Here is a 16,427-nt window from a genome sequence, read left to right on the forward strand (position 1 = left end):
ACCCATGTCTTATTTTGTTTTATTTCATTTTGTTTTTATTTTACTTTGAGTTAGGGTCTCTAAGTTGCCCAGGCTGCTCTTGAACTTCTGATCCTCCTGCTTCAGCTTCCTGATTAGCTAGGATTACAGACAAGCACCAGCACGCTTGCTTTACCTTGTATAGTTTTTATGATGAAAGAAGAAAATCATGTTTGTTATTTATTGATTCATCCTTAACACATTAGAGTTACCTGTAGATTGTACTGTAATACTTTAATTTTTTTTTTTAATTCTAGGTACTCATATCCATTCTTTGGAAGTGCAGCTCCTATTATGACTAATCCTCCTATTGAAGTTAGAAAAAACATGGAAGTTTTTCTTCCCCAGTCTTACTGTGCATTTGATTTCGCAACTATGCCTCATCAGCTACAAGATACCTTCCTACGGTAATATATGTACTGTGTGTACTTTCTTATTTTCTCATCAATTCTTGAAATTTTGTCTCTTACTAAACAATTTGTATAGGTTTAAATCCATAGCATTTTATGTTGAGAATCAAGAAACAATTTTATTCATGTTTATGATGTTTCTGCTTTTACCACAAACCATGATTCTCCTGTCTCAGCCTCCCAAATGCTGGGATTACAAGCGTGTACCACCACACCTGACTGAATATTTAGTTTTGATTATTGATTTACTGAATGAATATACTATCTTATTTGCTTTTTCTATTTTTTCTATTTGTAAACTGGAGGGTGTTAAATTTAATTATCTGAAATAGATTTCTGAAGAAAAATGAGATCTGTGAAAATCTTACTGAGTATCACCATCCAAATTTCTGTATTTTTAAAGGAAGAATGAAGGATAGTTACAAATTAATCATTCGTCAGAATAATAGTGTTACAGGTTTTTTTTAATTGCATACAACAAAGAGGTATAGAAAACACAAACTAAATATTTGTTACTTCTGGAATTTTGAACCTTTAACAATTGTGTTGACTTTCTGGGTTTAAAAATAAATCATTGACTACATTGTTTTAATTCAGAAAAGACTTTAGTTCAGAGTTGATAGGTATGAAGTCATGTTTCTCTCCCTTAGGATTCCATTGTTGGTTGAATTATGGCACAAGGATAAGATGAGTAAAGATTTGCTTTTGGGAATTGCAAGAATCCAGCTTTCTAACATCTTATCTTCAGAAAAAACTCGCTTTTTAGGCCCTACTGGAGAACAGTGTTGGCGTCAAACTTACAGTGAAAGCGTGCCTGTGATAGCAGCACAAGGGTAATGTGTTTTACAAAAGTGGTTTTCACTGTGCTTTGTATTCATGTAATGACTGGATAAGAAGCCACAATTTTATCCTTTCACATCCTCTTTTTTATTTATTTAATTTTTGTGCAGGTTTGGGGATGGAACGCAGGGGCATTCACCTCTGAGCTACAACCCCTGCTGTATTTTTTATTCTTTATTTTGAAACAGGGTCTCACTAAGTTGCAAAGGGCCTCACTAAGTAGTTGAGGCTGTCCACAACCACGATCCTCCTCTCAGCTTCTCGAATGCTGGGATTACAAGTGTGCACCACCACGCCCGGCTTCACACATCCTCTTTTTTTTTTTTTTTTTTTCTTTTTTTGGTGGTACTGGGGTTCCTGGAAGCCCTTCTATCTCCGGGCTACACTCCCAGACCTATTTTTACATTTTTATTTGGAAACAGGGTCTCCTAAGCCAGCGCGCGCGGCTGGCTTCGAACCTGCGCGATCCTCCTGTCTCTGCCTCCCAAGTGCGGGGATTACAAGTGTGCGCCACCACGCCCGGCATTCATATCCTCTTTTTGCTGATGTTTTTTCTATGATCTATGGGATCTTTCTTCCACATTGCTTATTAGCTTTCTGTTACCCATTTCACTTTGCAAAAGTAGAGAGTCTTTGCTACTCTAGTACTTTAATTCTTGTTCAGGCTAAGTATTTTTCCCTCTTTCTTTTTAGTCTGACAGTTTTTATTTTATTTATTTATTTTTTGTGGTACTGGGGATTGAGCCTGGGGCATTCTACCTCTGAGCTACACTGCCAGCCCTGTTTTCTCTTTTATTTTGATACAGGGTCTCACTAAGTTACTGGGGCTTGCTGAGAGCCTCCAATTCTCCTTCTGCAGCCTCCCAAGCACTGTTTTATAATATTACAAATGTTATAATATTATAATATATTATAAAACTTTATAATATATTATATATGACAATATATATAATATATAATATATAACAATATATATAATATATAATATATAATATATAAATTTTATAATATATTATAAAAATATTATAAAAATTTTATAATATTACAAATGTTAGCAGTCAGAGGCAGTTCTTAAAAAATAAATTGTTGAGAGCTGGGATGTAGCTCAGTGGGAAAGGCCTCACCCAGCATCCATCAGGCCCTATGTTCAATCACCCACACCACAAAATAAAATAATAACAATAATATTTTTTCTTGTCACAGTAAACTTTTTCACATATTTTACCCAACAAATTTGTTGGATTATCTTTTAAAAATTTATGATAATAATTTAATTTATATATACCATTTGTTTTGAAAGCATAGCAGTAATATAGAAGGAAATAAGGTTAAAAAAATTTGAGATTCAAAAATTTTATTAAAATTTATTCCTTTTCATCTAGAGACTTTCCATCCAGAGTCTTTCAGAGACTGAAAGACTTGGTAAAAACTTTATTCACTTGGAAGATAGGGAAACAAATGTTTTGGAGAATCAAGTATTTGGTTAACTCAGAAGTTTTTGTTCTGATTTTTGTTATATTTAGAAAAATCTCTAAAAAGTAGAATTATTTTCTGTGATAAGTAGAATATAACAAATCATTAATAATTGAGGCTATTTTAATTGTCTTTTTTTGTGTGCGTGGTACTGGGGTTCCTGGAAACCCTTCTACCTCCGGGCTACACTCCCAGACCTATTTTTATATTTCTTTTATTTGGAAACAGAGTCTCTTAAGTCAGCAAGGCTAGCTTCGAACTTGCGCGATCCTCCTGTCTCCGTCTCCCAAGCGCAGGGATTACAAGTGTGTGCCACCATGCCCGGCCTCTATCTCTCTTCTTAATGAATACTACTTATTATTACCCTGCTCTTTAAACAGAAGTTTTAGGAGATTTACCCAAGTAAGAACTCCAGATATGCTTAGGAGTTTCTCTCAAATAAGCAGTGCTTCACTTTTTTTCTTCTAAAATTTGTGAGATTAGAAGAAAATGTAAAGGCTGGTTGAGATTTCTGTTTGTGTGAGATCCATTTATTAAAGTTTTGTTTGACTGGAATATATTTGATTTAGATAAAACTATGTGTTTTGGTTACAAAGATTTTTTTCTCTCTAATATCTTTTATTATTTATTGATAAATATCATTTGCAGAGTTATTCATTATGGCCAAAATAATATATATCCTACTAGTAGGAGTTATCAAGTAATGCTTATGTTCAATAAAAGATTTGCGTGAGTGTGTTCATTCCAGGAAAAGTAGACAGAAGCATTCACAATGACCTATATAAGCAAGAGTAGGGGAACTGTTAAATAGTTTTATTGTGAAAATTTATTAGTGTCTTTTATAGGAAGTAACAAACATATTTTGGGGCTGGAGAACATAGCTCAGTGGTAGAGTGCTTACCTAGCATGTACTTCAAACATTTTTAAAAAATATTTTTTCAATTAATATTTAAAAAATGAGACAACTTTCTGATACTAATATGAAAAAAGGATAGAACTGACATTGTGTGTGCTTGCCTGTGAATCTATATACAAATAAGTCAAGAAGGAAAGAAATAAACTCAGTGTTAATAGTAATCACCTGGGGCAGTAAGATTTTAAATGTTTCCATTTATACTATTGAATTTTTTTAAAAATGTGCACTGCTCAGGCTGTCTTTCATTAAATATACCTAATAGGATGTTTGTGATATCAAGTAAAATCACATATGTGAAGGGCTTAAAGCCCATAGAAGCAGTTGCAGTTTTGGTGGCAAAAGTGTCAGGTACAGAAATGTTGCTTTCTCCTCAACACTATAGCACTGGGGAAGTAAAAAGACAAATTACATAAAAGTGTTTTTATGGATTTTAAATTATTTCTTATTTCATTTGTAGATCAAATAACAAGGTAGTGGATCTCTCTTATACAGTGACTCTAGAAGATTACGGACTAGTAAAAATGCGCGAGATTTTTGTCTCTGAATCATCTCAGGTAAATATTGCTTATTAAATTATTCCTTGAAAGGGGTCTCGTGTGTGTGTGTGTGTGTGTGTGTGTGTGTGTGTGTGTGTTCCCTTAAATGTGCTTTTTCAATTGTATCTTAGGTTTTATCTGCTGTACAACAGAGGCCATCATCTCTTCCTCCAGCCCCTTGTCCTTCAGAGATCCAGACAGAGCCCCGTGAAACCTTAGAATACAAAGCAGCACTTGAGCTAGAAATGTGGAAGGAGATGCAAGAAGACATTTTTGAAAATCAGGTTGCTTTTTAAATTTTAGTTAAAATTTATTTTTGTGTACCTAGTATATTTTTTTCTTTTCTATAGCTGGGGTTTCTGTCTGTGTTCCTATCCAGTTTCCTTGAATGTCAACAATGCCCTATACTTAAAGAAAAAATTGAGGGTTTGGTCATCAGTAACACACACACACATGTAAATAAATATGTGAAATGTAACACTTTGTCAGGTACCACTTAGAAGGATTTCCCTAAATTTTGCCCAGCAGTGTTGGGCAGAAGTAAGAATGATGGTTATTCTTTTAAACTTGATTCTCATCCATCATACCTGGAATCTTTCACCATCAGTCTCTAAACAAGAAGGAAAACAAAACTCACTCTTGGCTTTATACTCTTCTAAATTATACTGACATGTTACTTGCCTCAAGCAACCTCCTTTAAAAAAAAAAAGAATACAATAGAATGCTTCAGTATATATTTATATATGTGATTAATATTATTTCTTTAACTGAAAAAAACTAATTTATTTGAAATATTTGGAGTTTTTTGGAGTGACTATTTTTCTGCCTTTTGTAGTTGAAGCAGAGAGAACTGGCTCATATGCAAGCTCTTGCAGAAGAATGGAAAAAAAGGGACCGGGAAAGAGAATCACTAGTAAAGAAAAAGGTAATGACTTGTGTAAAAATAAGGGGGAATAGTAATGATAATATCGTGAATCTAGCCGGGCGTGGTCATGCACACCTGTAATTCCAGTACTTGGGAGGCTGAGACCAGAGGATCGTGGTTCGCAGACAGCCTCAGCTACTTAGTGTGGCCCTCGCAACTTAGTGAGACCCTGTTTCAAAAATAAGGAATAAAAAAATAGGGCAGGGGGTGTAGCTTGGAGGTCGAATGTTCCTATGTTCCATTCCCAGACCCGGAAAAAAAAAATATCGTAAATCTGCATTAAAGTACATCTTGGAAGGAATAAACTAATTATAGTGGGTTATGTATTGACAATAATAAATGGATGAGACAGGATTAGAGGGAGTCTTTTTCACTATAAGACGAATTGTGCTGTTTGGATTTTGAAATTTGTAAATATATTACCATTTCAAAAAATATATTTTGCACTGGGCATGGTGATGCATGCTTGTAATCCCAGCATTTGGGAGGCTGAGACAGGAGGATCGCGGTTTGCAGACAGCCTCAGCTACTTAGTGGGGCCCTCCGCAACTTAGTGAGACCCTGTTTCAAAAATAAAGAATAAAAAATAGGGCAGAGGGTATAACTTGGAGGTCATATGCTCCTGGGTTCCATCCCCAGACCCCCCAAAAAAATACATTTTAAAAACAATGCTAGATGTGCATGAATGTCTACAAAAGTATTTTCTTTATACCACTATGATGTATGAATACATTGCACCAATAAAAAATAAATTAAAAAATAAAAACAGTGCTAATATGAAAAAGCCTGCCTCTTTGTGAAAAGGAAACAGTACATTCTTAAGTGTGTAGAAAAATTACATCTTGCGCTGGGTGTGGTGACGCACACTTGTAATCCCTGCACTTGGGAGGCAAAATCAGGAGGATTGTGTAGGTTCGAAGCCAGCTGCGCTGGCTTAAAAGAGACTCTGTTTTCAAATAAAAAAGTATAAATAAAATATGTCTGGGAGTATAGCCCGGAGGTAGAAGGGTTTCCAGGAACCCCAGTACCACACACACACACACACACACACACACACACACACACACACAAAAAAAAAAAAAAAAAACCTTACATCTTAACCTAGAGTTAAAAAAAAGCTCTAAAGAATTTTGAGCTGTTTTTTATTAATTAAATCATGAACTAATCACATCTTTAAAAAATGGTAACATCAAGCTACCTGAAGTTCATTATTGGTCCATTTACGCTCAAGTTATTGAATAAAGCAGTCCTGACAGCGAGTGTATTTTTTTCATATATTCCAATTTTAGAACTTTAAACATATTCTCATAAGTGGTTAATCAGTATTTAGCTTCAGATTTCAAGGGATGATTCTGCGGGTTTCCAGTGCTCATTATTTTATTTGCACCGTCCTTCTCTCCTCATAAGTTTTACTTCAGCTTCTCTAGTCTGTAGTCTGTTTCTCAACTCAGCAAGATGGTGAGGTGAAGCCAGGCATGATGGTGCACACCTGTAATCCCAGTACTTGGGAGGTTGAGACAGGGGTATTGCAGGTTTGAGGACAGCCTCAGCAACTTAGCAAGACCTTGTTTCAAAGTAAAATACAAAAAATACTGGGAATAGGGGTAGAACACCCCTGGGTTCAATTCCCAGGACAGACAGACAGACGGATGGACGGAGGAAGGAGGGGAGGGAGGGAGGGAGGGAGGGAGGAAGGATGGATGGATGGATTATACGGCCATAGTTAGGAAAAGAAAGAAAAGAAAGAATTATACAGCCATAGTTAGAATAATAATCAAAATTAAAATAATTAGAAGCACTCACAAGTATTTTTAAGCATTATACTAATTTTACTTATTACTTTAATGTGAGTTTTGTATTATACATCCAAAACTAGTGTATTACATATAAATGAATCCAAGGAAGCTGGACAATATTTTAATATTTGGAAATTTTTATTTAACCTTTAAGTGAAAGGTATATTTATCCTTGAACAATTTTTTTTCTAAGCTCTTGATATTTTCTTCAGTGTGGATTTACAAAATTCAAATGATAAATCAATTTGAAAATTTAGTGAAATTGCTAGAACAGTGACAAATCCAACCAGGGCCATAATTGGAGTTCATAGTGCAAAAAAAAAAAAAAGTTTCAATGTAATGGGAAAAAAAGAATCTCCAAATAATTGTTAGTTTATTGTCATTTTGTAATAACGACCTTTTCAGGTGAATTTTAGATTGGCTTCTATGTATACAACTGTTTCTACCACTTGAGCATGAATTCATGTTAGCTAGTAACTCTGGATAGAAACAGATCTTAATGGTTTCTTAATGGTCAAGCTGTTTATTTGGATTAGTTATATTAAAAGATAGACTTCAGTTTTCCATTTTCTTTCAACCTAAGTCCATTTTAAGACTAAGTCCTTGAACTAATTTGTCCTAAGGTGATTTGTTTTGAAAGAATATTGTGGAGTAGGATGTATTAACATATATGATTAGTCTTTTTAAAATATGTATAGTTTACTACTATAATTAAATATGTATAGTTATTGACATTTTTCTGTTTGTTTTTTGTTTTTTGTTTTTTCTCATAGTACTGGGGGTTGAACTCAGGGACATTCTACCTCTGAGCCACATACCCAATCCTATTTTATTTTTTATTTTGAAGCAGGGTCTTGCTAAATTGCTGAGGCTGGCCTCGAACCAGCAATCTTCCTCCCTCAGCCTCCCAGGTGCTGAGATTTCAGGCATGGACCATTGTGCCCAAGTCACTTTTCTTAAGACAAAGTCAGGGTGCAGCCATAGGTATAGGCATTCTAGCGTCTCCTCTGGTACCAAATGGAAGTAGTGTGGTCTTGAGATCTTCTCTACATTTTAGAGGGTTTTCCTTTTTCTTTTATAGCCACTAGATTTTTCAGGAAAAATTCACCTGCTTTATATGAAGAATGCACCAAAGGGCAGCTTGCAGTGTAATGAAATCTCAGTTCATTTCCTACCTTTTCCCATTATTTAACATATTCTTCAACCTTCAGGTGGCGCTTTGTTGGCTGCATATATTGTCCTAAAGTTAAAAACTCCACATCTGCTTCACGAAGCACTTTCATTGTTGCATATACTTGCTCATTGCTCTCGCCTAAAGCCAACATTATTGATGTTTTAGAAATAACATCCGGCTGAACCTCCTTGGCATGTTTTAGTACATGTAGAGACTGGTCAAAATTGGCCTGAGGATCACGAACTCTTCCTTAGTAATTCTGGAACTGTTTCTATATTATGTGCATACACATCTAATCCCAACAAAGCAACTTTTTCTATTGCTTTAAGATCTCCTCAGAAATCAGGCGTGAGGCATTCCACAAGAATTTTTGGATTCCTTTCCTTTAGGTATGACACAGTCTTTGCAATGTGCTCAGCTCCTCCATCAGGTATATCATGTCGATCTACAGAGGTCAACATAATGTAATCCAGCCCCCACTCTGCATTCGCCTTTGCAGTGTTGTAGGGCTCCTCAGTATCCAGGGGAGGTGGGTTTCTTGCCATCTTAATGGAACAAAATCTGCAGCCTCTTGTACATGTGTCGCCCGTGAGTATGATGTTGGTTGTGGCCGTAGATATTCTCTGCCTCCCCTATACTCCCCAATATTGGGACATCGAGCTTTCTCACATACTGTGTGGAGATTTAAATTCTGCAACGTATTTTTCAGTTTATTATAAATTTTCCCATGGGAATCTCTGTCTTTAGCCACGGAGGTAGTCTTAACTTTCCTCCTGGCTGTTTTAAGTTTCCTTTATATTCATCCCAGGTGCTTTTGTCTGCAAGATCACCAGATAAAAAATCGTGAAGATCTGGTCCATTCTGTAAAAATTACTATTTTTTTAATCTGGCAATGAACTAAATGCTCTGATTAAGCTGTATAAGTATCTTCCAAATATCCTGAAGGGATGGAAACCTCCTCAGCTGCCACCTGCGTTCTTCTCGCCCCACTGCTCACCCTGGGCCCCAGGGTGCAGGCAGCATCCCCAAAGAAATGATTGGTCTTTAAAAAAAATCAAGAAAATAAGAAATAGTTTTTCTTCAATATGATAAAATCACTTAAAACCAAATTGACGGACTTCCGGGAAGATGGCGACCGAGAAAAGCGGGGCTTAAGAGCCCCGCTAACAACTAATCTCCATTACCACAAAATCAGTGCCTTTCATAGCCAGAAAACACCATCACCAGAGAAACAAAAAAATCACCAGGCTCCAGAGAGAAAGCGAACTGAGAACAGAGCTCAAAGCCACAGAGAAGATACACCGGCCTCACGCCCGAAGCCGCGGCAGCAACGCCATACTGCTGGCGGCAGCGGCGACTTCACCGAACGGCTAGCGCAAGCCAAGGTGAGCTGCTGTGGAACAGCCAGGCGGGATTTCTCGCCGCAGGTAAAATCTAAAGCTCCTAGTGGCTGAGCTCAGCACACGCTGCAGGGATTCAGAGTGGAAATCAAAACCAAGAAGAAATACGCCATCCTCACAGCCGAGGGCATAGTAGCGGTGCCATATTGCCACCGGCGGCAGCAGCAGAGAATTCACCGAATCCAGTACAGCTACATCTGCGTACTCAAGAACAGTGAGTCAAATTGTGGGCCACAGAGGAGAAATCCCAGTACTGTACTCCCTGGGACTTGACCCAGTGGGGGAGGGGCGGTGGCAGAGATATCACACCATAGGAGAACATGCAACTTGGCAACCCCACAGTCTAAAGCAGCCTCTATTGACTCTCTGGGTCGGAGACTCTGTGATACAACCCAGTAAAGGAGTAGTGGGGTCTGAGATACTACTGACTCGAGATCCAGAACACCTTAAGTGAAGTCATAGTGACCCAAGGGAAGAACCCAGAGAAGGCACAAACATCCGAAATCATGGGAAAGAGGAATAATACTGGAGCAATGAATGCCCACAACCCCACAACATCAGAACCCGATAAAACAGAAAATCAGAGATTTCTAGAAGATCAAATCAGGAAAATAACTAGGAATAATAGAGGTGTTTTGAAAAGAATTCAGAGAGAGCCAAAAAGAGATAAAGGATGCAATTAATGAAGTAAAGGCCTCAATTCAAAGCACAAACAACCAATTAGACCACATGGAGAACAGAATCTCGCTCTTAGAAGATGATCATTCCAAAAATGAATGCATAGTTTCTAATCTAGGAAAAAATATCCGACAGCAGGAATCTGATATTGAAGAAATATGGGCCCATTTTAAGAGAGCTAACCTAAGAATAATTGGAATAGAGGAGGGAAAAGAAAGTGAAACCAAAGGGATCAACAATCTCTTCAGGGAAGTAATAGCAGAAAATTTTCTAAACATAGAGCAAGAGGTTGATACACAGGTCCAGGAAACTTATAGAACTCCCTTTAGACAGGATCGGAGAAGAGGATTCCCACGCCACATAATTGTCAAAATGACCAATGTGGAAGCCAAGCAGAGAATCTTAAAGGCAACAAAAGCAAAGGGCCAAGTGACATTCAGAGGCAAACCAATTAGAATCACTCCAGACTTCCCAAACCAAGTCATGAGAGCCAGAAGGGCTTGGAGTAACATATTCCAAACTCTGAAAGAAAACAACTTCCAGCCAAAAATTTCCTACCCAGCAAAACTTTCTATCAAATTAGATGGAGAAATAAGAAGCTTCCATGACAAACAGAAACTGAAGGAATTTATGTCTTCAAAACCAGCGCTAGAGAAAATACTCAAAGAGATTAACTACAAAGAAGAAATAGGTAACACACATCAGAACCAGAGAAACAAGATTTTCCATCCAACAGACAACTAAGATTGGTTATCTGTGGAGATTCATTATTTATGTTAGTCTTTTACCTATCTCTAAATGGTATTGTTTGCCTTTATTGTTGTTAATTTTTAGGATTTCTAGTTGGAATATTAATATACCTTCAGATATAGCATTTGGAAATATTTTATCCCATTCTATTAGTAACTTTTAACTCTGTTTACATTGTCTTTGGATATACAATATTTTTTTTTATTTTTTTAGGGAGTTTGTATACTCTTCTGTTGCCTGTGCCATTGAAATCATATCCAAGAAATCACTGCCTATTTCAATGTTGTGAGGTTTTATGACCCAGATTTTCTCCTAAAAGTTTATAGTCTTAAGATTTATATTTAGGTCTTTTATCTATTTTGAGTTAATATTTGTATATGGGATTAGGTAAGGGTCCAACTTTATTCTTTTCCATGTAATTATTATGTTTCAACAATATTTAGTTAAAAGATTATTATTTCCACCACCAAAATTCGTGGAAACCTTGTCAAAAATAACTTGACAATATAGGGAAGAATTTAGCTCTAGGCTTTTATTTAACTCCAATGGTTTATATATCTGCCTGTAGAATAGTACTACACTGTTTCAATTATTGTAGCTTTATATGGTTGAAATCAGAAAATATATATCTTCTAGCTTTGTTCTTTTTCAAGATCGTTTTGAGTATCTAGAGTCCATTTTCCATATTAGGATAGATTTTTTTTTCTGAAAAATAAATATATAAATATATGATAGTTTCACCTTAAAAAAATAGAAAAAAAATATTCTCTGGTAAGAAAGAAAGTAAAAAGAAATATTGAAATGTTATCTTTAAGTCATCAAAAGCTTGGTATCAGACAAATGAAACTGTTATGTGAGATTATCATTTTTAATTTTGGATAAATTGCTATAATACTAGATGTCAACCACTAAGCCAAGCATGGGAGGGAGGGATGGGGAGAGAATGGGGTGGGGATCGGATGGGGGCTGACTGGGCGATGTGTGCATGTATGTCTACAAAAGTTTGTATCCCACTATGATGTATGAATACAGTGCACCAATAAAAAATAAAAAAAATTAAAAAAATAAAACCAAAATGAGATTCATTACAGTATATTTTGTGTCTATAATGTTTGAACCCTTTATATTTTATTCAGCTATAGTTTTTTTAAGGCAATGTATAATTTCTTTAATACTTTGAAGTTTACCTAAAGAAGTATAAGTACACTTGGTTCCTGTACTGTCTTGTGGAAAATCTGAAATAATATTTAATCTGTCTTATCTATGACTGTCCATCTGATAGCTAAAGACAGCTATTATGTACCTGCAAAGGGGGAAGATATCAGTCATACATAAAGAAGCAAAAGAAAGTGTTGAAAAACTCATGCTTTCATTTTGGTGAAATTTAGAAGATATCCCAAGTGGACCAGTAGTATTCCAAATAGAGAAAGCTCCTTGAATGCAGGCAGAGAAGTTTGAATTTGGCCCTGCACTAAGAAAATTGTGTGTAGTGTTATAGGAGAAGATAGGATGTACCTCAAGACATAAGATAGGAAGGTTGATAGACCAGGGTCTGAATTATCTTGTATTCCATTTAGAAAAGCTTAGGCTAGATCCTGTGTTGGTTTTTCCACCTAAGGTTCTCTGAGAAGATGAAGCCTTATGCCTATGATATCCATTGTTGGTAATGGATTAACTTTTTTCTATGTGTCTAGATTGGTAACATTAGATCCCATTTTAGGAGAAGATAGAGAAAATCAGTCATTTTATTTGTTTTGTGGTTCAAATAATGAACCCTGGTTGAGAAAGGTAGAGATTTGAGAAACTCTTTAATTACAAATGAAGACTTATATAAGGAAAAGAGTGATCAATTTCATTTGTGAACTCATTCTGACAGAAGTAATAGTGAGTGGAATAGAGAAATGTGAAACTAAAGTCAGGGAAACTGGGAAAACAATACTTATAAATGAAAATGAAGAATGTAAACTAAGAGCTATAGGACTACGGAGATGGAGTGAGCGTTAAATAGATAAGATAGTTAACTGGACAGTGAGCAGAGTTATGTTAAGTTTAAAAACAAACACAACTCCTGAGGATTTTCTTTGTCGTTAACAAACTGACAAGGATCTCCATAGCAAAAGCAGCTTATTCTAGTCAGTAGGCTTGGGTTGTCCTAGTCTTTAGCAGAACAGTCTTTGGTCTCTGAACAAATGAGGGTCACTTCTGGATAATATACTTTTGAAAGGATTAGGAGCCTAAACCTTAAATTAAATGCAAGATTTTAAAGAATGTGGAAATCATAGCATGTGGATAATGGATGAAACTTGTGTTTTATCTTGAAGAAAGAGATAGCTGTCACCAGTCTCAAATATGTGAAGATACATTTTATTTTCTCTGTCCAAAAGTAGAAATAGGATTAAAAGGTAGGCTTCTAAGGAACATCAAACCAAGGACTTATTGGCACTGGGAAAGAGATCAGGATGGGTTATGCGGCCTGGGGACTAGTTGGAGATGGAGGCAGAAAAATCAGTTTGGCAAGTCTTAGTAAAAAAAAGATCAGTGTAGTCGGACATGGTGGCGCACGCTTGTAATCCCAGCATTCGGGAGGCTGAGACCTGGAGGATCACGGTTCGCGGACAGCCTCAGCTACTTAGTGAGGCCCTGTTTCCAAATAAAGAATAAAAAAAAGATAGGGCTGGGGATGTAGCTCAGAGGTGGAATGCCCCTGGGGTTCCATCCCCAGTACTGGGGGGGAAAAAAATCAGTGTCAGTCTAAAGATACGAAATCAAGAGAGTCCTGCATCCCATATAAACTGAAAAAAAGTAGGCCTCTTTAAAGACAGTCTTCAAGCCTAAAGAAATTGGGATACTTGGCTAGGGTCCTAGTGAAAGGACATGAATCCATAGAAGAACTGACTTGTCACTAACTAGCTGATCAAGCACTGTATTAATTCTCAGACAAGAGATTGTAAGCTAAAAAGGTTTCAGAGGGATACTGGAAGATCTGAAAGAGCAGGTTTTGACTAAGCACAAGATTTTTCTAGGACTCTAGAAAGATTTTTCTAGGACTATAGGCATCCTTGGGAGACTGAATACACTAGCAATATCAAAACAGAAGCAAGGTCCTTTTTTTTTGTTAAGTAGAAGGAATTTCTGTTTTGAATTGGTACATGTATTTTTTTTGGGGGAAGGGGGAGTCTGGGGATGGAACGCAGAGGCATTCGACATCCGAGCTACACCCCCTGGCCTATTTTTTATTCTTTATTTTGAAACCGGATCTCACTGAGTTGCAGAGGGACTCACTAAGTAGCTGAGGCTGTCCGCGAACCGTTATCCTCCAGGTTTCAGCCTCCCGAATGCTGGGATTACAAGTGTGCGCCACCACGCCCGGCTTTGAATTGGTATGTGTAATTTGACCCTTTCTTAGATCCTGTTTCAGTGAAATGACATGTATTTTTTAAATTTTTGTGTTTTGAATATGGAGAAAAGTTTAAGTAACTTTCCTTTTACTGTATTTTAGGTGGCCGAATATAGTATTCTAGAAGGCAAACTTCAGAAAACCCTCATTGACTTAGAGAAGCGAGAGCAGCAGCTTACCAGTGCAGAGTCAGAGGTACCTCATTCATCTCTCCTATCCTCATGTCAGTCTATAAAGTTTAGAACACTTTCTATTTCTTTTGGCTCTATACTTAATGTATTTCATACATCATGGAGAAACCTGCTGTTTAGCTGATTAGCATGTCTCATATGTTAGATGTTAGGAATAGGTAAAAAAAAAGTATATATTAGAAATAGTTAAGTATCATTTAGTTACCTTTGACTGACTTCTACAGTAGTGGGTGTGGGTTAACTTTGTCATCATGTGGAACTTTCTCTTTATGTGGAAGAAAATGGAGAACCTAGAAAGAAAGAAAAAAATGTAGTTGTATGTTCAGGAGCATATGATGGTGATTTTGTTTTCAAGGGGAAAGGAATTCCTCTTTGCCCATTAGAGAAGAGATCCCAAAAAGGTATAAGAACTTCTGTTAGTATTATGCCAAGTTAGCATTTTATTAGGTCTTAACAAAACCTTGCCCTAAAAATGTCCTATAAAGTTTGCTTTAAAATAATTAAAAGTTTCTCATATTATGGTTTTTCTCTAACTATAATGTTTCTCAAAAATTTCTCAGCAAATCATCTTAATCTTACCATTATGAGGTTTCTGGGATTTCAGGTGATTAATGTGTTTAAAGCAAAGAAACAAAAATTTCTAGTAGAAGGAAAGAAACTAAGGCACATTTGCCTATATAATGAAAAAGTACCTTATTCAAATAGTAATTTGAATAAAGTTAAGGGAAGTTTCAACTGAATTTATATAAGTTACATAAGGATCTTTTAATACACTTATATATTAGTACTAAGTGATTGAAAATTATAGAATCAGCAGACTTTAACTCTGATAACTAAAATGAATGGGAAAATTTGTAAATATTTGGAACATTTTACTGCAAATAAGGATACTAGCCTTTTCAACAGTATAGTGCAGCCAATAATAGGCCAGTCTCTTAAAGATGCTTTTGTTTTAAGCTTCAAAGAGAGAAAAAGGAACTGCAATCAGAACATGAACGGAACCTGAAAGAACTTCAGGACTCTATCCGGAGAGCCAAAGAAGACTGTGTTCACCAAGTAGAGCTGGAAAGGTTAAAAGTCAAGCAGCTGGAGGAGGATAAACACCGATTGCACCAGCAGGTTGTCATTTAGAGTTTATTTGCATTTTAGAAATACTTCTCTAAAATGTCATAAAATTCACTGTGGTTTGGACTATTAATCATATTTATTGCATTGAGATTCATACTTACTGAGACTTTCACATTTATATTTCAGACCTTTCCTTTGCACTGTAGTATCATAAACCAGGTGGATATACCCACATATCTGGCAACATCCCTACTTGGGTACCATAAAAGCATTTTAAACTCAATATGATTTCCCATTTGTACCTGACCTTCTTTCATTACGTATCTTTATTTCAATGATAGGCCCATGTAACTCATGGTGTGGCCAGAATATTTCTGAGGTTTGGTGATCATGACACCCTTCTCTTTAAAATCTGTGTGTCACCAAGTGTGGTGGCACACACTTGTAATCCCCGTACTTGGGAGGCTGAGACAGGAGGATCACAGGTTCACAACCAGCCTCTGTTACTTAGTGAGACCCTGTTTCAAATTAAAGAATAAAAAAAATAAACTAGGGCTAGGGATATAGCTTGGAGCTTGAATGCCTGTAGGTTCAATCTCAATAAAATAAAAAAATTATAATAAGTAAAATTTCTGTATCTTTTTGCTATTCATAGGACAAAGATCAGAATCATAACCTTGTCCCACAGGCTACTGCATGGTATGGACCCTTCCCATCTTTTCAGCCCCATCTACTTTTTTTTACCTCTGTTGTATATTCTATAGTCACTCTGTTCTGTCAGGGTCTCAAGTGTGCCAGCCTTCTACCACAGGATCTGCCTGTGTACTTCTTTTTTTGGACCTTGTGAATTTTATT

General features: G+C 36.3%; 1 protein-coding gene and 1 pseudogene across 2 annotated transcripts in view; one reads left to right on the forward strand and one right to left on the reverse strand.

The window, feature by feature from the left end:
• CEP120 (centrosomal protein 120) overlaps positions 1-16,427 on the forward strand; it is a gene marked incomplete at its 3' end in the record, with an annotated part of 77,181 nt that overhangs the window by 31,381 nt on the left and 29,373 nt on the right. Inside the window, exons 10-16 of the mRNA XM_080698551.1 lie at positions 276-425; positions 1,079-1,261; positions 4,115-4,211; positions 4,325-4,477; positions 5,029-5,118; positions 14,416-14,508; positions 15,462-15,623. Coding sequence (XP_080554677.1) covers positions 276-425; positions 1,079-1,261; positions 4,115-4,211; positions 4,325-4,477; positions 5,029-5,118; positions 14,416-14,508; positions 15,462-15,623 — 928 coding nt within the window. The remainder of the gene's footprint in view (positions 1-275; positions 426-1,078; positions 1,262-4,114; positions 4,212-4,324; positions 4,478-5,028; positions 5,119-14,415; positions 14,509-15,461; positions 15,624-16,427) is intronic.
• Positions 7,968-9,111, reverse strand: LOC308265542 (lipoyl synthase, mitochondrial-like; annotated as a pseudogene). The gene is made up of 3 exons: positions 9,086-9,111; positions 8,457-8,994; positions 7,968-8,317 (listed from the first exon to the last, which is right to left on the reverse strand). The product of its transcript is annotated as a lipoyl synthase, mitochondrial-like (transcript).

This window comes from Muscardinus avellanarius (assembly GCF_963383645.1).
Source record: "Muscardinus avellanarius genome assembly, chromosome: 7".
NCBI classification, from domain to species: Eukaryota; Metazoa; Chordata; class Mammalia; order Rodentia; family Gliridae; genus Muscardinus; species Muscardinus avellanarius.